The sequence below is a fragment of the Amblyomma americanum genome, chromosome 6 (genome assembly GCF_052857255.1).
Source record: "Amblyomma americanum isolate KBUSLIRL-KWMA chromosome 6, ASM5285725v1, whole genome shotgun sequence".
Taxonomy (NCBI): domain Eukaryota; kingdom Metazoa; phylum Arthropoda; class Arachnida; order Ixodida; family Ixodidae; genus Amblyomma; species Amblyomma americanum.
Window position 1 is genome coordinate 1,040,003 of NC_135502.1, and position 23,304 is coordinate 1,063,306.

The 23,304-nt window shown below is 48.8% G+C and overlaps 1 protein-coding gene across 1 annotated transcript in view; it reads right to left on the bottom strand.

Annotated features, from left to right (window-relative positions):
• Positions 1-250: 250 nt before the first annotated feature.
• LOC144136180 (uncharacterized) overlaps positions 251-23,304 on the bottom strand; it is a 66,178-nt gene continuing 43,124 nt past the window's right edge. The window contains exon 3 of the mRNA XM_077668249.1: positions 251-3,637. Coding sequence (XP_077524375.1) covers positions 3,141-3,637 — 497 coding nt within the window. The 3' untranslated portion in view covers positions 251-3,140. The remainder of the gene's footprint in view (positions 3,638-23,304) is intronic.

A 23,304-nucleotide genomic window follows, 5' to 3' on the forward strand; every position in this document is an offset into this window, starting at 1 on the left:
CGTGATCACCGTTTGAAAAAAGTAGTGACTGGCAGTGTAGTCTGGCCTCAGGGATTTGTGGCCGGAAGCTTATATAAGAAGAGCTCATTTTCAGTGAAAGTAGCGTGTTTGCCGCGTTGACCTCGGTGTCCGTTTAGGCGAACAGGGGGGGGGGGGGGGGGGGGTAACCGGAAGAATGGGGCTCCTTGTCATCCTTCTTGATTTACTGAGGCAAATTTAGGTGAACTCAACACGAAAAGTAGACGTTTGCATCGACATTCGTTTATTACAGCTCCAGTGTCTACTGAAAACAAAATGATCAAAATCTCGCAAAAACGACGCACAAAGCACACTGCAGCATCGCATCAGAAATGGTGGTGTTGCCGGCGCCTCACGAAGAAGAAATAACTGCAAGCGGAGGCAACGATGAGTGGTGCGTCGCTTGCTGCTTAAACACAAATTTCCGGGGCAATATTTCTCGATGTAGCATTTCTATTATGCGTCGCTACGTCAGGCATTTTTTATTTTATTTTATTTATTTGTTTTATACAGCAGATCATGTTATTGATCCAAGCAGAACACATGTAGATGTTACAGACCAAGGACAACAAGTAAAAAGAACAGCTAAAGAAAAAGGAAGGTGTGCAGAATCACTATGTGCTAACATTCATCGTGTCGGTGAATTCCATTCGCTTATGGTACGCGGGAGAAAGAAAAATTTAAAGTGTCAGTTCTAGCAAAGTGCGGGGTAACTGAACCGGGATGATGGTGACGTATGATGCGTGTACCTAAAAATGATGAGCAGTGTGCAGGATCAAGAACCAATTTGTTATTTATGAGCAAGGAACGAAATTCTCGTCGAATATCTTTTCCTCTTGCCTCAAGAGGTTGGGTATTCAGTTAGATTTCATTAGCCCAGAAAAAGAATCAAACGGTGAAAATTTAGAGTAAATAAATCTTAGGGCTTTTCTTTGGATTCTTTCAAGTGTATAAATATTGGTATTGGTACAAGGATCCCACACCACGCATGCATATTGGAGCTTAGGCCTGATTAGTGGGTTATACGCGAGCAGTTTAACCTGAGCGGTGGCTTTGGAAAGTTTGTCTCAACACAGTTCACGCAAGGCGGACGAGCAGATATTTGCACATGTGAATCCCAGGACAGGGCTGTTAGTTAATGTTACACCTAGGCATTTAAAGCTGGAGACTTCATGTAATGGCGTTTGTTCAAGATGGTAACTGTGATCAAAATTTTCTTTACGTGTCACGCGAAGGAAGTTTGTTTTTTATTTTCTTAGGGCCATGTCCTATTTCTGGCACCATGCAAAGATGTTAGACAGATATTTAGGTCAATCTGGTGATTATAACATGTAATGTCACGGTACAGCAAGCAATCATCCGCAGACAAACGAATCTCTACACCAGAAACAGTTGTGTCGACGATGTCGTTAATGTACAGTAATAAAGGTCCAAGTACACTCCCCTGAGGCACTCCAGAAGTGACTGCAAGAACGTCCGATTCCTCTCTATCGATTGAGACATACTGCTTACGGTTATTTAAATACTCTGAAATCCAGGGGCAGGCGGGGCAGCGTCGTGTCCCGCTTGTCCCTTCTTTGTCCCGTGCTGCGCTGTTCCTGCCACAGTATAATGAGGGAGTTTGTCAAAAGCCTCATTTGCTAGAATGTAAGAATATTAGATCAACTTGGCCATTACTGCTTAAGACCAATGCAAGCGAGTGAACGATTGCTACTAATTAAATTACTGTTTAATATCCTTTAGGAAAACTACGCTCAAATTTCGATACAATGAAGTGCCGATTTAGGAATTCATTTGTGCGATTTGCAATAGCGTACTTCAGTATGGTTAGTTCTTGGGCTTGTTGGTATTCTTGATTTATGCTCATAGTTTTTCTGTTTTATTTTTTTAACACCCTGAAGAAGAGAAACAGAGAGGAAGGCAAGCTCGGTGTATAAGAAGTGTACTTCAGCAAACTTAGTTCTTGGGCTAGTTGGTATACTTGATTTAAGCTCATATAAGGACGAACACAGCGCTGACTGTGTTCGTCCTTCTATCAACTTATTCCGGGCGTGCAGGACCACGTCCGGAATAAGAAGAAAAAAGGATTGTTAATACTGCAGCAAGAATTCTTTAGCGCCATAGCGGTAGATTACCCAGGTGAAAGTCTCGAAAATAAACAGCCAGCCACAATTTGACGATGCCATATGATTTGGGTTGCATGGCGCGCTCTGAAGAACAAATTTTGCTTATAGATTTTGGCAGTAGCTGGCAGTTGTGATTAACCGTTTTATTCATTGTGGCAGTATTGTTAGTCATAGTGATATATTGTACCGGATAAAACAATCTTGAGATTCAGTGTCATATGCAGGCCTTGTTACTTGACGCATGCGTTCTTTGGAATAAGAGCTACGGTGCTCAAGCTCAATCACGAGAAAGCAGAAAGCTGACTTGAGCATTGCTTTAGCGCCCACGCATTGGCCCAACCATTCTCGCCTTTACTCGAATGCCTGTGGTGTGGTGCACAAGAGATTGTTTCATAACTGATGTCGGAATATAAACGACGTCTCTCCCACCACAAATGTCTACTCCCACTTAATCGCAATGGCAGACTCTCCTGCGTGTGAGATCTGTGGGTGCCACGAAACTACAGAACACCCTCTTTGTAACTGCCCTCGGTTTCAGCGTGAGCGTGCACTCCTGGCTTCAACACTCCGCCTTTTAGATCCTCGGCCCCTTACTGAAGCCAAGATTCTGGGTCCTTGGAGTAAGCTTTCATCGCAGAGGACGGCTTTGAAGGCACTTTTAAACTTCTCGAAGGACTCGGGACAGTGCAAGGTCGTGAACTATCAGTGTGTGCCCTGTGTACCCTGCAAGTAATGGCCAACGGACACGTGGAAAAGTGATCATCTCCCTTTGTTCTCTCCCGTTCCCCTTGCCACTTGTAGGGTAGCATACCGGGCGCTGCCTAGTTAACCTCCCTGCCTTTCCGTTTGTCTTTCTCTCTCTCTCCCGCCACAAACTTGGGCGCGCATACCCATAGCATAACTGCGCTTCCAATCTCCAGCGGCTTTCACAGCTGTTGGTGGTTTCTGAACAGAAGCAAAGGAGACAAATGTCTGGTCGGTCCTCTTTGCGCCTTATCACCTGTAGTACATCACCAGGGCGATCCACGTGGCCGCCGCGAGGGGACGGGGCGCCGTCGAAGCGGTATCATTGTTCAGTGACCCCGCAGACTGAGGTTTCTTTCTGCGCGGTGGCTTGTCGAGAGCCCTGAGCAGCACTGAGTCGTTCGCGCGGCGGTCTCCGTGTGCCTCCTCTCCACCAGCTTCCGCCTCGCCTAAAGTAAAGTTGGAAGCAGGAGAGAACTGCGTAGGGAGCGGCGAAAACATTTCGACACTCGCTCGGTCATCCTGCCCTGTCGACGAAGGCGCCAGGCTTGTGTGGTGCACGTAGTCTTCGCCGCAGCCGAGTTGCTTCAGGCGGAGCCTGGCCACCTTGGAACTGCCAGTCGCCGCTTCGTGAGCAGCGGCTACGTCGCACTTGATGTGGCGCAGTTCCCGGCGGAACTTGTCGCTGCGGGTGACGTTCTCCATATGCAGCATCCAGGCCAACCGGCAGTCGCAGACGAACTGGTTACCTGCATCAGCGGCGGTAAAGTGGGCGAAAGGCAAGTGTTAAAAGAGGCGAGCTAGTTTTTGTCATATTTTGGAGATCTACAGCACGCAACTTGTACACATGTAGGGCAGGCAAAATGGTCCCCCTTGCACAAATCAGGGCACAACTCGATCACGCATGGTCACAATTTTGATTAGCGCCCAACCACCGGTCCACAGGTCCTAGGTTGGCCATTTTCACCACCTATAGTCGGACACAACTAAAGTCTCCAGTGAAGCCCCGTCCACATTCAGGACCGCTGAACAGAATTCTTCCGTGACAAAAAGCACTCTGTTGTTCTAAACAAGAGGCTAATCACGAGGCAAAATTATAAGCTCAAAATTTAACGCAATATCGTTAAGGCTCTTGCTATGAATAAAATCCGACGTCGTCAACGAAAAATCACTGGAGAAGAAACCTAAGTGGGCCAACTAGGTCACGTCACCTTGTGGCGTCATCACAACCCGTCCGCCGGGTTGTGAGCAAACTGACCACCCTGGCAGGTCGCAGTTAACCCCGGGCTAGGGTGTCTCGATGTTCGCGCCTCCGCTTAGGGTGAGGACACCCTCTGAACCAGTCGACGCCGCCTCGACGGGTTTTCGCGCGCACCCTCCGCCACTGTGTTGCCCACACCGTCCTCCCCGCGCTGCCATGCGGGCGTAGGAGAAGTGCTGGTGCGTTTGCGCGGCTTTCTTCGACGTGGAATGCCTGGATGTTGTGTTCCTCAGTGCTCTAATCATCCGAGAAGTGGTTGAAGGTTGTTTCATTTTCCAAGCGGCCCCCCCCCCCCCAAAAAAAAAAAAAAAATGACTTCTGCGGCTGGTGCGGGTCAAGCGTGAAAAGTGGCGGCCGTTCAGGTTCTCGTGTGTTTGCAGCGTAAGTGCCGCATGTCGGTTCAGTGCTGTGTTTAATGTGATTTATCGATACTGCGTGTGGATGGGTAAATGTCGTCCAGTGGCAGTATCTGTCATATGTCTTATCTGCACTACTGGTCTTCCTTGGCGTAAAAAAAAGCGGCTGCGCGAAAGAATAGCAATAAAGCAATTAAGTTGCACTTCCATGAGAGTTGGCAATTCCCTTCCGCATGGTTGTGTGCATCCGAGGTTATACAGAACAATGCTTGCACTCGGTAATGTGTGCGAAATGTGCTTCCGCCGCTTTTTCTTTAAAAAAAGAACGGCTTAATGGCTTTTATAAATTGCTAGCCGGGGAACCCCGGTCGTCGCCCAAACTCTGCGCCAAGGCAAGTGCTTAAGGGCGAGCCTGGGCCGATAAGCTGCGGCAATTAATGTACAACTGGGTTGTACAGGAGCCAATCCGGATTAATTGTCTGCTGTACTCTCTCGTGTTGTTTTTGACACGTATGCGATGTTTGGTACCTTCGCTGCCTATCACCCGACGGTTCGTCCTACTTCGGCGCATTAAGTCAGTAAATGAGATAAAAAGAATATAATGTTATGTGCAGATTCAGATGCTCAACTCATTCAAGAAATTCGCCTCATATTTTGACTATGCTCGGCTTGTCTACTTGTATGTGTTGTCTTCATTTCCGTGGCGTAAACATGCCGCTAATTTCAGCCTCAAATTCGTCTGCAGGCTCACTTCGAAGACAACAGCTTCGAACGGGCGGGTTGAAGAAGCTCAAGCCGAACGCTGTACCAACGGTGTTCCCCTTCAAACGTGAGATGCCTCTCAACCCTGGAATTTGGTACACAGCTGTTTATCGCGTGATTACTTGTATTTGAAAAGTGGTGTTAGGAAATTATTCGTGCACATACATAGTAAATGTTTTGGCGCGCCTTCTATTCGCACCACTATTTTATTTATATGTAATGCGCATTCCCCCTGTTTAGTTATCTGCTTCCAGAACTTCCTAAAGTGCGAAAGCCACCAAAAGAGCGAAGAGCGCCTGTGCCTGCATTGTTGAGTGATGATGCAACCCCACAAGATTCTTCACCAGAAGTGAATGACACCCTTCCCTTATCTACGCAGGAATTTCCACCTGCTGATACTTCGTCAGAGCAAAGGCAACTTTCTTTGACCTTCGAGGATGCACCCCCTGAGGAAACCGCATTGGCCAGTGCGACCCATTCATCTGATTCTGAGCCAGCAGAGCTTCGAAAAAAGATTGCAGATCTCACAGCAGCCTATGATAAATTGGAAGAACATCATGATAAATCTGAAAACAATGTCCAAAATCTACAGGCACAGGTTCGAAAGCTCCAGAAAGAGGCGAATAATTTCTCACGAAACGCGAAGTTTTTAAATGAGGACCAAATTCGTGCCCCTTCTCGGAACAACAATCAAGGCAATTCGTGGTCAGCGTGAACAGTAAAGCAAGGCCTACAAATTAAGTTTGCTTTTGGGACCACCGGCTGCGAAACTCAGAAAGATGGGCTACCCTGTGCCTACAGGCAAAACTTTAACGAGAAGAATTCAAGGCCTGAACTTTCTGCCAGGTATCCTGCATGAAGTGATCGACGTAATGAGGTGCAAAGCAGAGTGACTGGGGGACGTGGGGAAAGATTGCGTTCTCTTTCTAGACGAAATGGAGATAGCACCCGGATTCGAACTGGATCGTGGCGAAGATGTGCTTCTGGGAGAAACGACACTGCCCTCAAAGCCTGAGGAGCCAGCCAGTCATGCTTTGGTGTTTATATTGCGTGTTATAAGCAAGCGATAGCCTAGGAATTCACTGGTAGGCACGTGGGCAGCTCTGTAATCAAGGCCCATGTCCTGGAAATAGTTAAGATATGCAGCCAGATTTTCCTAAGAATCCGTGTTGTCAGATGTGTCATGGGTGCAGAAGACCGTGCAATGTGGCGAGAACTTGGTTTTTCAAGCCACCATGATTCGGAAACTTCGTACTCAATACCCCACCCAACTTTAGAAGGCAAGGAACTTTTCTTTATCTCAGACCCGCCACATGTCCTTAAGAACCTGAGAGGAACAGTAGCGATGCTACAGTAAGCCAGAACGGACTGGCAGCCTCGAAGGTGAAACTGTACTGGCCGTCCTGGATTACGGCGCTGCCCATGAACTTAAGGTTGCACCAAATTTGTCGCAAGTCCACATCAGTTGTGGCCACTTCACCAAGATGAAAGTTGGAGTAGCTGTCCAGCTTTTCCGCGAAGCTCCACCGGCTATTAGGTTCCTGGTCAAAGGAGTGATTGAGCCAGAAGCCAAAACAGCTTGGTTTATGAACCTAGTTTCCAGGTGGTATTCCTTAATTTCATCGCGCCATCCCACCATGGCGCTGAGCCGCAGAAACATAGCAAAATACCACACCGCTTTGGACACACTACGCACGGCAACAGACACCATCAGACAACTCAGAATGGTAATGGCTCTCAGTGGAAGCCATCACAAGCAGGGGTCCTAATTGAGACAACAGCTGTCCTTCGCCTTCAAGAAGTGCTTCTTGTCAGTGAAGGGTATTAATTCCTTCTCACGAGCAGGTTACGAAAAGACTGCCTAGAAAACCTTTTTTTTTTCTGTAATGCGGATCATGAAGCCAGTGCCCACAGCGTATGACTTGAAGCGTGCTCTCAGAGTCGTTAGTGTCAGCCAGTTTCTGCGCACGCCGAGATCAAGAAGCTATTAACTTTATGACCGGAAATACCTTGTTGATCTGCTTGCACAAGGCAAGAAGAAATGTACTGAAAAAGAAGTCGATGAAATCAATAAGTTTGAAATTCTGTTCATTGAACAGATGACGTCAACTGAATGTCGCATTTTGTTTTACCTTGGTGGCTTTATTTTGAAAGGAATTTTGAAGTCTGTAACCATTAAATTGACGTTCAAGAAACCTGGACGAGTATACTCCTGGGCCCAGAGCATTTCAATAAGGGTGCACCGGGTACCATAATCGCTAAGGGTGACCCTATCACTACTACGCATTATGAGGAAAAAAAAGGTTCTGGTGTATACAGCATTGCGCTCGTCGTTGTAGAAACCAAGGCGTCGTAAATGAGGCTGACACGCAATACGCGACTGTGTAGCTCACGAGTAGGCTCCCTCACCGCAGGCGAATGCTGCAGCAATACCCGAAAGTTGAGAGAGAACGGGCATCTGAGAGAGGAGAAACACGATTATACGCGCCTTGCCCTTTCTCTTCATCTCTTTCTTTCTTTCTTTCTTTCTTTCTTTCTTTCTTTCTTTCTTTCTTTCTTTCTTTCTTTCTTTCTCCCTTCCTCCCTCTTTTCCTTCCTTCCTTCCTTCCCTTCCTCCTTCCTGTCCAACCCATTGATCATACTTTGCAGCTTATGACCTGACTGACTTAGCAAGGGAATGTCATCCGATAATCGTAGATTACTAAGGTATCCTGTATTAACTCTGATCCCTAACTGTCCCCAATCCAGACCTCGGAACACCTCCTGTAAACAGGCTGTGAAAAGCATTGGCGAGATCGTGTCTCCGTGCCTGACGCCATTCCTTATTGGAATTTTATTGCTGATCCTTGAAGGACTATGGTAGCTGTGCGGTCGATATAGATATCTTCCAGTATTCTCACATAAGGCTCTTCTACACCCTGATTCCGCAATGCCTGCATGACTGCTGAGGTTTCCACTGAGTCAAATTAAAAACGGGGCATGACGTGCGAAAGCACTTTGTTACGAATTCGCTTGGCTCTTGCCTAGACACTGCCTCACATTACCCTCTAATGGCGACTTCCAATCGCAGAGTTAAAGCACTTCGGGAGCAACGTTTTCTGCTCTTTTCGGAGCAACTGTATTCCAAACGCAGATCTGAGCCACGGACCGCGTCTTCCAATCGTAGACAGGGAGCGGTTGCCGAGCCGAGATTGCTCCGTGGAGCAGTCGGGACTGCTCCGCCGAAATCGGCGGAGTCGACCGGAAGTTTGCGTGACGTTCTTTTTCAGCGGCGCTAGCGGCGCCCTCCATTTCCGGCGGCTTGTCGCGTCTGCCGCGCCGGCTCCTCTCCGCGCTCCGTAGTAGACGATCAGCTTCGCCCGCCGCTATGGACTCAACAGTCAATCGCGCGAAAAGCGCGGGCAAGCGCAAGGAATGACAGGTACTTCCTCCAGCAGTTCGCGAGCGCCACCTACATGCTCTTGCCAGAGAAAGTGTACTCCAATCGCAGTTTCAGGTCACGCGCTCTCCGCCGGATTCAGGCGCTCTTTCACAGAGCGTGCAGACCGCTCCGGGCCTGCGATTGGAATTCGCCATAAGACAATTTCTTTTACCTTTACTGCCACACGACCTTTCCCAAGTCACACCGTATCCAAGTCATTTCATCTCAAAGGCCGCGGCTTCAGAGACCCATCAACTTTTTCAGGATTGCCGGTGAAGTAGAGCTTTCGCACTGAAAACATCCGGCAGTGATCGGCGTACCGTTCAATTGCGGCGGACTAATAGACAATTTGCGAAACGCTTAGAGAATAAAGTTTCTGTATACTGCTTACAGGGAAAGCTGGCGCCACCCTCTATGCAAGTTTCTTAAGAGGACACTTATTTCACAGCGGGAATGTAGGGAAGACGGACGAACCCACCTTGCGTTTTATGCCGCGCAAACGAGCAGTACTGTTTGCGCACAGCCATATGTAAACAACCCCAGCGCGGGGCTGCAGTAGTCGTAATCGTCGCACTCCTGGGGCGCAATGCGCACTCACAGCAAAATGCTAAATGCTGTACTATTATTTCGAAGCACTAATTTAGACGGCGGCGACTATTCATCGGCGCGGGCAGTAAAAGCATTGATCGCTGACGTCACAGGGGCATACCCGCCTCGCGTCGTCTGCTGCGCGCTGTAGAGGTGCTTGCATGCACACCGTAGACGGCGGTCGCTGGAAAATTTTTGTTTTTTTCGCTTATCGAAATAAAATGCATTTTCCGTGTTACCTTTTGGCAAGCCTTCAGCTTAGTACGCGAGCTGAGTGATCCCTGGGAAAGCGGACTTGCTCGTGGCGCCCGTTTTGTGATTTTTGAGGAAACAGAAATCGATGGACCCCTGCTTTATTATTTGCACTTAGAAGCCTGTTATGAGTGTGGTCTCTTTTGAGCAGTCGAGTGCTCCCGTATGTGAAAAGCGGCACGTGCCGTGCATGCCTTCGCCGATGTACGCCGTGAAAGCCGCGGCGTTTTGTAGCTAGCTACCAAGTTATTGTCCGCTATTCAATGGCTCGATAATTAAACTCAAATTATCACAAAGTGGCACTAGAGTAACATTGAAGCACAAAAGGAAAAGGGAAAAGTGCCGAGTGCGACGACTTCCCCCCTGCATGTTCGCGTTTGTAAGTAGAACATAAATTTCCTTCGACTCGTGGAACCCTTTTGCAGGAACCAATTAAAGCGCTTGCAAAACTCTACGCGACTCGAATGCTTTGACTGCCCGCGCCGATGAATAGTGGCCGCCGTCTAGATTAGTGCTTCAAAATAATAGTACATCATTTAGCGTTTACTGTGCGTGCGCATTGTGGCCTAGGAATGCGACAGTTACAACTGCAGCCCCGCGCTGGGGTTGTTTACGTAGCTGTGAGCAAACAGTACTGCTCGTTTGCTTGGCATAAAACGCAAGATGGGCTCTCCTTATCCTAAATATTACGTAGTATTGCTCAAAAATTGTAGTTTTACTCATCTACACATTATCATAACACTGCAATAAGCGCCGCTGATGCTATATCGCTTGCTTGGGAAACACTTCGCGTAGGACCGGCGCTTCCCGCTAATTGTATATGCTTCCTCTTATGTCATCAATATTTGATTTTAAATCGCTTTAGCTAAAATACGTTCGGATATTACTTGAAATAATGAAAACAACCAGATTTGTTGTCTGCAGTCGACTCCGACGGCTGCTGCCGGCTGCCTTCAGCACACGCATGCTGTGAAGACCGGGTCACATCGACATTTCCCCCTTATTGTACACGCGCCTTGCGATGCAGGCAGTCGTCGCTTTGAGGGCACTGTAGCCAAAACTACGCTCTACAGCTATTTTCAGGCGATAAAACGTGCGGATTCGCTCTCCGCAATCGCCGAAATCGCACACACGAATCCTGCGTACTTGCTATAGGCCTCGTCACGAAAGGGGCCGGCGGTCCACCGTCAACCGAAATTCAAGAATCTGGCAAGAGTTCCCCGTTAATTAGTAAGAAAGTGTGAATATATGAAATGCAGCCGCTCGTTTCGCCTTTTTCGATACGGATAAGGTACGCAGGCGCAGTTTTTCGGGCCGTCTATACACCGGGCGTGAAGCTTTCGCTCGGCCACACAAGCCCAGGCGACGGCGTCGAGCGGCACCGTCGTGCGGCGTTTTCTTCCCGTGTCGCTTGTCTCGCCGATATATTCTATGCGCAGGCACCGAATGAAAGCACATCTTCGCTGGTGCACGCACATCGCGTATGTCGCCGTGGCTAGCATCAAGTCCAATAAGTTTTAAAGTTCTTAAGTTTATAGAATGTCATACGAACTAGTCCCCCACCACACTCTGCCAATTCCCACTAAGTTCACTCTTTACACTCCTGCGATACGGGATCGTTGGTCGTGCTGGCGTCGTCGTCTGTCTAGCGTGACAGACCAGTGCGTCAGCGACTGCATTTGCATACCGACCAGCCAGCCGACTGTCGATCGCCGTCGCATCGGCCTAGTGGGACCGGACCCTACCTATACCGAATAATAACTGCGTTACTGTTATTATCGCTTTTGCGGCACCAGTCACTCATATATGGGGGACGACTGCTACTTCGATCGCCAGCGAAAGTACGGGGGGGGGGGGGGGGGGGATGGGACCTCGCTGCGCACATAGCAGCAACGAGAGCAGACGACGTTGCGCCGTGTATGCCCTGGTGACGTCACGAGAGCATTCAATATGGCGGTCGCTGCCGGTGGGAGGAGTTCCCCGTTCTCAATTCCGATCGCATTTTTTTTAATATACAGCGCGTCCGGGGCAGCCAAATTTCGGAAATTGAATCATAAGCTCTTGTATTAGTTATTGAAGCACAAAACTGCAATATGAAGAACGACCATGTCATGGCCCCTTTAAGAGCGCCGACTTTGGGCGCGTGCGCCCAAAAAGTGCCCTTGAAGCACACTTGCAGAATATCGAGCGTCCTCTGCAGTTTGCCAACCGAAAACCCTCGTTTACAGACGGCAATCTCGCATTCTTGTTCGAAAAATGAGGGGGGAGGTGTCCCTTTATCTGTATGAGAGATAAGTTGTTGAAAAGATGTGAGGAGCGGGTCGAGACAGGTACTCACTCGTCAAGGGAATACATCATTGTAACCTTTCCACAACTTCTTTCTACAGCTGGTGGCGACCGTCGGGCCTTCATGTTCCCGCAGAATAGGGGGCAGCCCCCCTCACCTTTTCGAAAAAGAATACAGTGGAAGACGACTGACTCATCTCTCCTCATGCTAATCCCTTCAGTCAGCAGAGCAGGAAGTGAAAACGCGTTTTGCTAACGTGGGTGGTTGGAAGAAACCTTTCTGTAAGTCAGCAATTCTGCAAGTTGTCCATTCACTTCTGAGAAAATGAATGCTGCATATGAGGAGTACCCTGTCGATAGTTATTTGTGTTTCGTTGCCTTAGGGTGCAGTGACGGGAGGCAGATAAGATCATGTGAACCAGCTGTCTTTGAAAAAGCGTTGTCCGCATTCTTAGTGCACGCGCTCATGTTTCCCCGCTGAGAGGTATAAGAGCACAGTGACATCACGAGTAAAAGAATAGTTTCGCCATGCGTACTTAAAGCAATATGAAAATAAATGGCAATAAAGAATAAGATATCTGGCGTTCTGCAGTGGTAACCATGTCTCGTGGTTTTTGTGTTCTACTTTGCGGTGTTTTTTTTTTGTTTTTGATATAGTGGCGTTGGAGACTCGATGCACCCTTTTCGTCGCCAGATGATCTCTGTAGAAATGGACAGTTTGCCCCATTGGACTCGTTTCTTGCCGCACAAAACACGTGGTTTTTGAAGCTTTCACCAATTACGTGGCCTCGCCCGTTCACAATGGTCGGTTTTATTTTGTACTGTACACAGGCCATAACGACACAGTGCACTCACGTTGCGTGACAAGAAACGAAGTGAAGGCTCTAAAGAAAAGCCTGCCAGCGTGCTGTCTTTTTCAGTAAGTGAGCACATGAGAACCACGGCCACTCGATGATGCAGTTCCATCGAGCGGCCGCATTGGCACCAACCGTTGCCTCCACAAGCTGGTAGAACAGCGGGCTAACGGGGTCGCATTTTTTATTGTGGCACCGAGGCTTCAATTTTTGATTTCGATGTAGTCTGTCTGTATGTCGGAAATTTTTTTGACCTGAAATAAAATAATCGAAAATGTTTTACGGCTGCGAGTGAGTTTCGAACCCGGGGCGGCGAGAACACATACGTTTTGCTGGTTACTGCATTGGACAACTGCAACACCACCGCAGCCGAACATTCTGCGTCATAAAATACCAGTCTCTTGCGCTGTGTTTTGGATATCGTCGTCTTCAAATGCATCTGTGCGCAACGACACCGCACACCGAAACAGCACTGAAAACCGAAGTGCTTGCGCTGCTAGTTGCATTTGGCGTAACCACGCTAATTTTCCCGAAATTTGTTTTGGTGGCACTCTTTACCTGTGCCATGCGCTGTGCTTTTAACAAAGCTGGTGGAATTCCTTGGGTTGGTGGAAGGCATTAAAGAACGTAACTGATCTTCTTCATAAACTCTGATGTCTCTTTGGGAGATTTTTGTCCGCGTGTGGAGAGACTCTTTGCCAGGACTGACACATTAGCGGTTTTAAGTTTTCTTTTTTTTTTATGACAGCCTGGAGGCAAGAGTGCCTCCATGACCTTTCCGGGCGGTTTTCGCAGAGGCGCCGACTTCGTCGTGCTTCGCACCGTAGGCAGCAGAAACATAGCGCATTCAAAAAGCAACCACGGACTGCGCTCCAGGATTCGAGGAAAAGTAAAAGTAGAAAAAAAAAAGAAAGGCAGGCAAAGGCACAGCAGGAGACCGCTCCCCACTGTACTTTTCTTCCTTCGCCTTACCACACGGCAACCAACTGCCCGTGTAGCTCTTGAAAAAGAATTTCTCCCTATCTACGCACCTGCTCACATCATCCTTGGCCCTTCACGTTACCGCCTCTCCCCCTTCTTCATCCGTTTGATGCTGCGAGCAGAGCGTCTTGTTCTCGTAGCCTTTGCGGGAGGAACACTGCCAAAAATTGTGCCCGAAGGTTAGGGTGAAATTCAAGCAAGTTTTGCTGAAGACGATTCCCAATTCTTGCTTATTTGTTTTAAAATCAGCGACAACAGCAATGGCATACCGCTTTAAGCATGCGGCTCGAGGACGGTGTGTGATTCGTTCCCCAGTGCCGCCGTGCACCCACATGGTTTCCAATTGGCACAAATTTTCTCGAAGCATGGTGCTTGGTTTCTTTGAGTTGAAGTAGTAGTAAGTGTTTAATAAAAATAATAACAAAAAGGAAGGTAAAAGATCCCATTGCGATTGGTGCGAGGTTGCCATTGCACTATTAAAACTCATGATCAGCAAAAGAAAAAAATTCTTAGCAATGGATACCCAAGATTCTTCACTCGATGCACCATCCAAATATGAAAAGGATGCAACGAAAACAACTGTATATGCTTATGCTAAGGACACGCCGGTGGCAAAAACGCATATGCTGTTCGACGTAAAAGGTGTCAGCGAAACCTTGGCCAGTATTCGCAGAACGGAAGGGATGCAAACTACACACAAGCCGGCCACCATTATCGGACGCCTCCTCTACTCGTTCAAAGACAGTCATCCCAAAGAAAAGGCCTAAAGCGCCAACTCTAAGGGCCCTCCTGGGCATACGCGCTCAGCATCGGCGCTCTTGGCGTGCGCCACAACCGGTCTTCACGAGACGCCAGCGAGCCTCGGTGAGGCGCCGATATCCGTCCGTGCTAGATATCGGCGTCAGCGCACGGGCGCTCGTGTATGCGTCGGAAGAGGGGTCTGGTTTATAACAATGGGAGGATCGCGGGGCTCTCGGTGACTCTTTTCTTCATGGCTTGAAGCTTTTCCAGGTTCCCCCAACTTTTCTTCGCGGTTTAAGTTGTCCTTCCATCGTCCCACAACCCCTGCTCTCCACGGCTTGAAATTCTCTCCGTCGGCTCGAGAGGGGAAGCGAGCCAGCGCCAGGAACATGGAGATGCATGCCCCTTTTCGACGCCCGTTCCGGCGTACGCCAAGAGCGCCGACGTTGGGCGCGTACGCCCAGGAAGGGCCCTTGGAGTTGCCACTTAAGGCGTGGTATGCAGTATGCTTCGAGTGCTTGTTGGTGTCGCAGGCTGTGGAAACCAATCATGGCGCATTTAAGAGTCGTCAGAGAGTGTTAATCGTTCCCTGGAAACGGCTCACTCTTCTTACTCCCGCGGTTTGTGTGCTTAAGAAGCTCCTGCAACTCCCCCGGAGTCACACCTCGAAGAAGTAGTAGTTTGCCAATCGCTTCAGAGGCAACAACAACAAGTGACCAAAATACAAAAAGGAAGCTAAAAATGTTGCCGGCCCGGCGATTGCTATCTAATCTCTCAAGCACCGGAATTGCAACCGGCGAAATTAAAGGCAAATAGAGAGGATAGCGAGAAGTACATAGGAGAGCGACAGAAGAAAAAAAAAAACTGGGGTAGGTTTGCACACCATATGTAAAAAAAAAATATGTTCGTGCCACTCGTGCGACAGTGCTTATAGGTACTGTTGCACATATTCGCAACGCAGTAAATTCACTGCATATTCAGGGCCGCGCGCACGTAGCGTCCTGTCGCTAATGGATCGCGCGAGCGGCACATATTGCACAAGCGGGCAGGGTGGAGCGCCCAGCCGCCGCGCTGGAGAAAGTCAGTAGGCTTTGAAACGTCGTGTTATCCGACAATAACTTCTGTTCATTTCTCAGCAAATTTAAATCATAATCAAGAACATTTACCTAGGGTCTGACTCTTCATTGCTGCTCTGGGTAACGGCGTAGTTACTGGCTTGCCGAACAGATGGCACACTCTTCAGAATAGTTCCCAGCATGCCATTCTATGAAGTCCGTTAGCGCTTCATAGTTTACGTACACCGCTGACATAATTGCCGAAACTAGCATCGATTACAGCAATGGTAAAGCCCTTATCGACAGCGAAGGATCGAATCATGAGAGGCACTTTACCAATTTAGAAAAAAATGTTGTGAACTACCACACTACTAATTGTTACATTGGACAAATCACCTACTGCGATAAAACGCAGCATCAGTAAAGCAGAAATTTGGGCAAGTTGGTACGTATCCATTTTGAAACAGCGCAACAAAGACGGGACGTGGAAACTGAGGTGTAAAGACAAACAAACAAACACCTCAGTTTCCACGTCCCGTCTTTGTTGCGCTGTTTCAAAATGAACGCAGCATCAGGTTTTCCGCCTATTATGTGCAGCACTTACAACATCCACTGCAACGCATCCGCGCTGCACTTGCACCACATCGACAAAAGTTTCGAAGAGCTGTCTGCTATTGAGGCTAATATATACATGATTGTTGAAATGTAGTCATTAATGCACGATTTTAATATTTTCAATGCACAGTGCAAGAACCATATACAAGTATCGGTGAGTGAGCTCTAAGTATGAGCGTCCGGGAATTACGAATCGCACTGCTTGAACGAAAGCACCTTGAACCTTCATTGCTTTGCATTGTTAATGCGCACGCAATTCCACTATCACCTATGCCCGTGTGGTCACTGTACGCGCTTAATAAAAAAATGTGCCTGTCAAGCAAAAATATTCTTATAATTTCCTCTATATACCTCATAGAAGGCACGCGCTTTGTTGTAGCATTTTATGTAGCAGCCCATGGTCATAGCCTCACTCCGATGGGGGCACTTTTGATAAAACCGCATTCGTACGGAACGGCTCAACCTCCCAAAGCAACCTAGCAAAGCAGGGACACTCTAGCAGAGACGTGCGCCTTGCCAACACACCGAGAGAGGGCGCCACACGTTTCTTGCCGATGCTGTGGATGCGTGATCAATAGAAAAACAGCGCAGGAAAACTTTTGCTCCATTCAAATGTAAAATACCTTATATTTCGTTAAAGGTAGGACATTACCTTCCTGAAGCTCGGAGAGCTTGTCGATATATCTTAAATTAGGGCTGTGGTGAGCGATACAGTGAAGTCAAGTGGGGTATTTTTCAGGACCTTGCCATAGGCTCCATGCTGTCATAGATCATTGCGCATGGTAAACGCAATATGAAAGCTCCATCGATGAAACTCGACTAAAAGAAACTTTAAGAAGCATTTAACATCTAGGCGAGAGAGCTAATCTCTAACTTTTATGCGCGACGAGGTATTAATTTTTATTTCTCGTCGCCATTGAGTTACGCGCCGCCGGCTGTCGCGAGATGGCTCGACCGGTTTTTCGAGGCGCATGGGCCAGAATCCTGGGGATGGGCATCTTACTTGGCATTGCTAATGTTAGCCCTAAAACATAACTGCAGAAATACAAATTTTCGCAAAACATACATTGCAAGGAAGCGTTGTTTTACAAACAATATGTCTTGTAACAAAGTATGCCTACTGTACATTGCAATAAATGAGCAGAAAAGCACATGGGCGTAAACGGTCACTGAATTGGCTCATGGCGACGGATGGCTTTCTCTTCATGCCGTCTAATTAGCTAACTGCGGAAAATAATTTTTTTTTTGCGTTGAACAGATACACTTTTCACAGCGAATATTCTTTAAAGAAATTGTTAGCGCTTAAAATGCTACAATTAAGAAGCTTCCGTTCTAGCATTGTGAAAAGCAGAAATGTTTCATTGGTGTAGTCTGCTACTGCGGGATGCGCCCCATGTCCATGCATAGGTTATTTTCGTGCCCTGAGAAACTTACTCGAGCCCCAGCTTTTTTATGAGAAATTAGTTTGTGCGCACTAAGTGCGGGCTCTCGGCATGTCCTGGCGCTGCGCTTAGAGATTTTGCGCAGTAAGACATGAATTACGAAGAGGAACCCTGGCCTGCTAAAAGTAAGTGGCGGCCGTGTTTATGCTGACAAGTGCAACATGCGGGTAAATATTTGCGTGAATTAATTCATGAAGTGGAAGTCGTTCCGGCATGCAAAGCGCGGCCACCTCCAGACTTCGAAATGCAGCAAATTCCATCCTCGACGAGTGCGGTTGACATAAGTTGCGCTTGTCGGAGTACTTTGCGCTTTTAAAAGATAAGTGTCACCGACAATCCCACGAGAAATGCGCAGAGTGGTCACGGCAGCGGACAGGTTAGTTTTCAGTTCAACCTTTTTTCCTTTCTTTCCCCTTTCAATGCACAGGTAGCACAGGTTCCCGCTGAGCAAACCAAATGGCTTCAAGCGATGGGGCAATCGGAGTTCAGGCTTTGCAGGCAGGCACCAGTCACTGTGCTCAGCTCACTTCTAGTGAAGCGCCTTCAGATCCTGCGGGACTCAGAAATGAACTGCGTGCGTAGCTTGATAACTGCAACGCCACAAAGCGCACAAAACATCAATGGAACCGAAAATGAACAACCAAGAAATCCAATACCTATAGCACAGTAGACAAGCCACCACCAGATGTCATTCCTCTATCTTCCCGGCGTGCCTTGGTGAACGACGTGCAGGGCCGACAGCTTTCCCGCTATATTTAATAGTAAAAGTAAGTAAATAAATAATAAAAAAATAATAAATAAATGATGAACCCATGGCTTCGAGGTCTGGCAGCAACGCGCCCATAGCTTCCGGTTGCCATTTTGGTTCGGTCGAGCATGGTGCGTCGTTTGCAAGCGTGATTTGTTGATATCGGCGAAACTGTCATGAATCTCACGGGGAGAATTTCAGCATCCAAGAAGTCGCTTCGCTGCTTATACCGCTCATCTTTCACCGACTGTAAGTCCTTCCTTATCGTTTTGTCAGCGCCAGCATGGTTCTCTCTCCGCTTTGCTTTCAGACTGGCGCGGAAGAATCGGCTGTGTGTTTTAATGCGTTCTCTGTACACCATCGCTGTCTTATCTTCGAGTGGGCGAAATGGCAGAGTATTTGCACGCGGTGCGCACGTTGGCCTGAAGCAACTTCTGTGGCACTGCAAACTTTCACGCGCTCCGGCGTCAGCGGCTGCATGCGCGGATCAGGAGTTAATGTACGATGCGCAACAACGCTTTTCAATAAGTGCTGATCTCTGCTGCTTCTAGCGCGACATGTTAAATGAGGTGGAAGAGGACCTATGTAGAAGCATTGTTGACAGTCGATATTAAAGAGAGAAAAGCTAGCGTATATTGTTTGCAATGCTGCAAGTAAGACGCAGTTTTTTTTATATATATCCTAGTTGCGATGTTGTAGTGGCATTCTGTGCTACCTTGAAAGGCGCCCTCCACTAAAGAAGGATCATCCACGTTTTTTAACTTGCATCGCGATATATCGACTGTAGGAAGGCTGAAGAAACAAAAATTCTCACGTCAGTTTTTATACATAGCGTATAAAAGCATCACAAGATCACATTAACGCGCATAACATGCGGGTGATCGCACGACATAAGCAGGATGCAGGCACCTCGCGACAACTGCACGGTCAAGGAAGTTTTGCTAGCGCTCCTTAAAGTAATTGAAGACGGGAGAAACTCAACAACCGAACATGGGCAGAGAACTGAGCTGTAATCGGCGCCCTGAGTGCACTGTAGTAAACGTCACGGCTCGACCGGTCGAGGCTTGCAGACGGAGCGCACCGAGTGCCCATGGCCATGAATGATGAAGGCTCTCCTTTCGGCCTGTCTACCTGCTTCAGCAACTCGTATGCCACGTCCTCTAAGCGCGCGCAATGGAAAACATTCACGCACCGCGATGAAACGCAGCGTTTTGCTCCACTAGCAAGCATGCACGCCGCTGCGGGTCCCTCTCATCGCGGGTGGCGCCCACTGCACTGCCGTGCGTTGCAGAGCGCCGAAAGCGGGTCGGTGACCAGGCCTGCGCTGCAACTTGCCGAGGGTTCGTCGAGTGCGGGCCTAGTGTTTGCGCACAAGCAAGCATTCTCAAACGAGCTGCATGCTCTTCGGCCATCGAAACATCCACCAGAGCGAAGATTAATGGTTTCTATCTGCCAACGCAACATCCGTGGGTGTACGGAAAGCTGAGCACACGGGCTTCTTCTTTTTGCCTCCACCGATATGCGTCTAGGATTGAAACCACGAGCAGCTGGCCGCCATCGTCTAAGAGGCATCGCGGTATTCAACATGAAGATCAGCTCAGTTTGTGGGGGTTTAACGTCCCAAGGCGAGTCAGCTTACGAGAGACGCCGTAGTGGAGGGCTCCGGCAATTTCGACTACCTGGGGTTCTTTAACGTGCAATGACATCGCACAGTACACGGCCCTCTAGAATTTCGCCTCCACCGAAATTCGACCGCTGCGGCCGGGATCGAACCCGCGTCTTTCGGGTCAGTAGCCGAGCGCCATAACCACAGAGCCACCGCGGCGGCAGTCAACATGAGGTTCACGAACAACAAATGGCGCGAAAAACAGGACGCTGAGTATGGGACACAACATGCGCGTGTGTTAACAAGCTGACAACGCGCGCATTCTATAAAAGACGTCGCGTGACGCCAGAAAAAAACCTACAGATCGCTGAAGAGGAAGGAAAGAGGCAAACGGGAAGGTTAGTGAACGGTTTTCGTTGAGAGCAGAGAAAAGGACGGGGTGCTTCCTGGATAACGCGCAATGCTTCAAAAATACTTGTGCTTTCTCTTCGTTGTACTTTTTTAAGATCTTGCATCAACTGGATACACACGTGATCGGATTTGCTGCAGTGCATGGCCAAGCTGCTGGCCGTCCAGATCTAATCTCATCATGTGCTCCTGCAATCGATCATCAACCAGCAGCAGCAGCAGCCTCCACCGCCGGCAGGGGGGCGCGCGCGCTCTTTCATACGGCCCTCGCATTAGCCACGGAAGCAATGTTTTTCTCCGGAGGTTACGCCAGCCGCCGCTGCTAGAGGCGTGACGACCCTACCTCTGGCTCCACGCCTGCATCTGCGGCGGCGCGCTGTAGCAAGCTGGTTCATGGTGAGCGCAGCACAGAAATCAAAGAAAACGAAATGCAGATGCTTAAGCTGCGTATCTTCAGCACATGTGCACTGATTCTTCTTCACAAACTTTGCTCGATGAAAACATTTAAAATGAGGAATCACTCCCATTCCTCGGAACTATGTCGAGAATTTGTGGTTTTAAATGCAGATGAACTACTCTGATCACTGTCACTCGTATGTCTCGTGGTCCATGTCTAAATGACAAGTTAATGGTAAGGGGAATTGAGAATGAAAACTCAGAGAACAAAAGTTTTGCCCTCGTCCCGTAAATATTTAGTACCGTATTTACGCGCATAATTTGCACCCTCGCGTAATTTGCGCACCCTTAACTTTTCACCCGGGTGTATAAAAAAAAATTACTCGCATATTTTACGCACCGTGCTGCGCTAGACCACGATCATGCACGCGGGCTCTACCCTATGGCTCTACCCAGTAGCACTGGGCTATTCCGCGTGTTTGTTCGGAAGGCTTTTTCAATCTTTTGTGCACTGGGCGTTCATGGTGGCGTCTGGGGCCGCTGTTACAATCGCGGCGGCACCAGCAGCATCGCCACTCGGAACGGCCGGCAGCGCTTCCGGGGAGGATCGGCAGCTGATAGAAGAGCCGACACTGCTCTTTGTTTGGCTGATGCATGGGCTGATGCATGTGCCTCGACTGCCGGCTATGCTTTTCTTGTTGGTGGCTCTGACGGGTTGTGTTTGTTTACTCGGTTGTGTCTTGCGATGGGTATCACAACTATATGGCAAGTTTCAAACGGGAACCGTGCCGCCGCCAAGCAGTACAAAGTGAACGAGAGCCACGTTCGTTACTAGCGAAAGCAAAAGTCCCAGCTGGAAAATGCAAACCCGCGAAGCAGACCATTCCTGGGACCTAAGGAAGGCAAATTCCCTGCTGTTGAAGAGGAACTCGCACAGTATGCGAGAGAACATCGGGCCTCCGGTATCGCCGTGTCGTGCGAGATGCTTCAGTTCCAGGCAAGAAAAATTGCACTTGGAAAAGAAGTCCCTGCTGCAACCTTCAAGGCAAGCGGAGGGTGGGTGACACGCTTCATGAGACGGCATAATCTGTCTCAGACGAAGGAGACAACCCTCTGCCAGCGTTTGCCCCCGGACTTTGAAGAGAAGGTGCTGTCGTTTCACAGTTTCGTGGTTGCGCTCCGCAAGACCGAAAACTTCATCATGTCGCAAATCGGAAACGCAGATGAGACGCCGCTGACATTTGACATGCCACCCAATACCACAGTGAGCGAGAAAGGGGCCCGATCTGTCGCGGTGAAAACAACCGGCTGCGAAAAACAAAGGTTCACAGTGATGCTGGCGGTGACTGCAGATGGTCGAAAACTGCCGCCCTTCGTCATTTCTAAGCGCAAAACGCTGCCGAAAGTGAAGGTGCAAGGACGCATTCATATCCGTGTCCATGAAAGAGGATGGGTCAACGAAACATTAATGCTTGACTGGCTGGACACTGCGTGGGGAAAACGCCCAGGCGCTCTGCTGCGGCTGCCATCAATGTTGGTTCTGGATAGCTTCAAGGGTTATCTCGTCAACAGTGTGAAGCAGAGGTTACGGGAGATGAAAACAAACCTGGCTGTCATCCTAGGCGGCCTAACGTCAGTCCTGCAGCCCATGGACGTTTCCCTTTACAAGCGATTCAAAGACAATGTGAGGAAGTTGCATGTGGAATGGATGGCCAGCGGAGAACATTCCTTCACTCCTACTGGAAGGATAAAGAGGCCTCTTTTGGAGACAGTCTGAGTGGATTTTAGCAGCGTGGGATACGGTTTCTCCGAACATCGTGCAGTACAGTTTTAAGTAAACTTGCCTGTAAAATGCGCTCGACGGAACTGAGGATGACGCTATTTGGGACGCCAGCGATGGCGGTGAGAACGGCCGCGATGGCTCGGAGTCGAGTTCCTCCAGCAGCGACTCCGACTAGTCAATTCTTTAACAGTACCGTGCGAGCGTCCACCAAACTGCTTGTCAGCGCCTTATCACGGCGCGGAGCGCCGAAGCCAGCGAGAATAGCCGCGTGCGCGCAAGTTTACCGACACAACGATTGTCTTCTATGGGCAAACTTGTGGGCACGCGGTTATTCTCGGTGGCTTCGGCGCTCCGCGCTGTGATAAGGTGCTGACAAGCAGTTTGGTCGACGCTCGCACGGTACTGTTAAAGAATTGGCCGGGCGTACATTTTGTGTGTGGTGTGATAATTGATTTATTGCTTTGCGGTTGCTTTCCCGGACGAAGTTACGAAAGCAAACTTACGGAATCCGGAACTACCGAACAATTGGCAGGGCCGCAAGCGTTGGCGCCGTTTTATTAGCGTCTTACTGAGCTTCGTGCATGCTCCTTCATGCCATCCCGCAAAGCGGGGAGGGGAGAGGAGGTGCGTGGCATTTCATTTGGAGTTAACCTTTTTCGGGGGGCGTGGGGTGCGGGTCCGGGTGCTGACTTATACGCAGCAACATACTCTATACCTGTATTGCGCGTTATGACCTTTGTTGAGTTTTTTTAAGTCGCTCTCGCGAAATCCCCGCGTAATTTGCGCAACCCCTTTTTGGAGCCCGAATTTCTGGATAAAAAGTGCGCAAATCACGCGCGTAAATACGGTATATCACAGAAA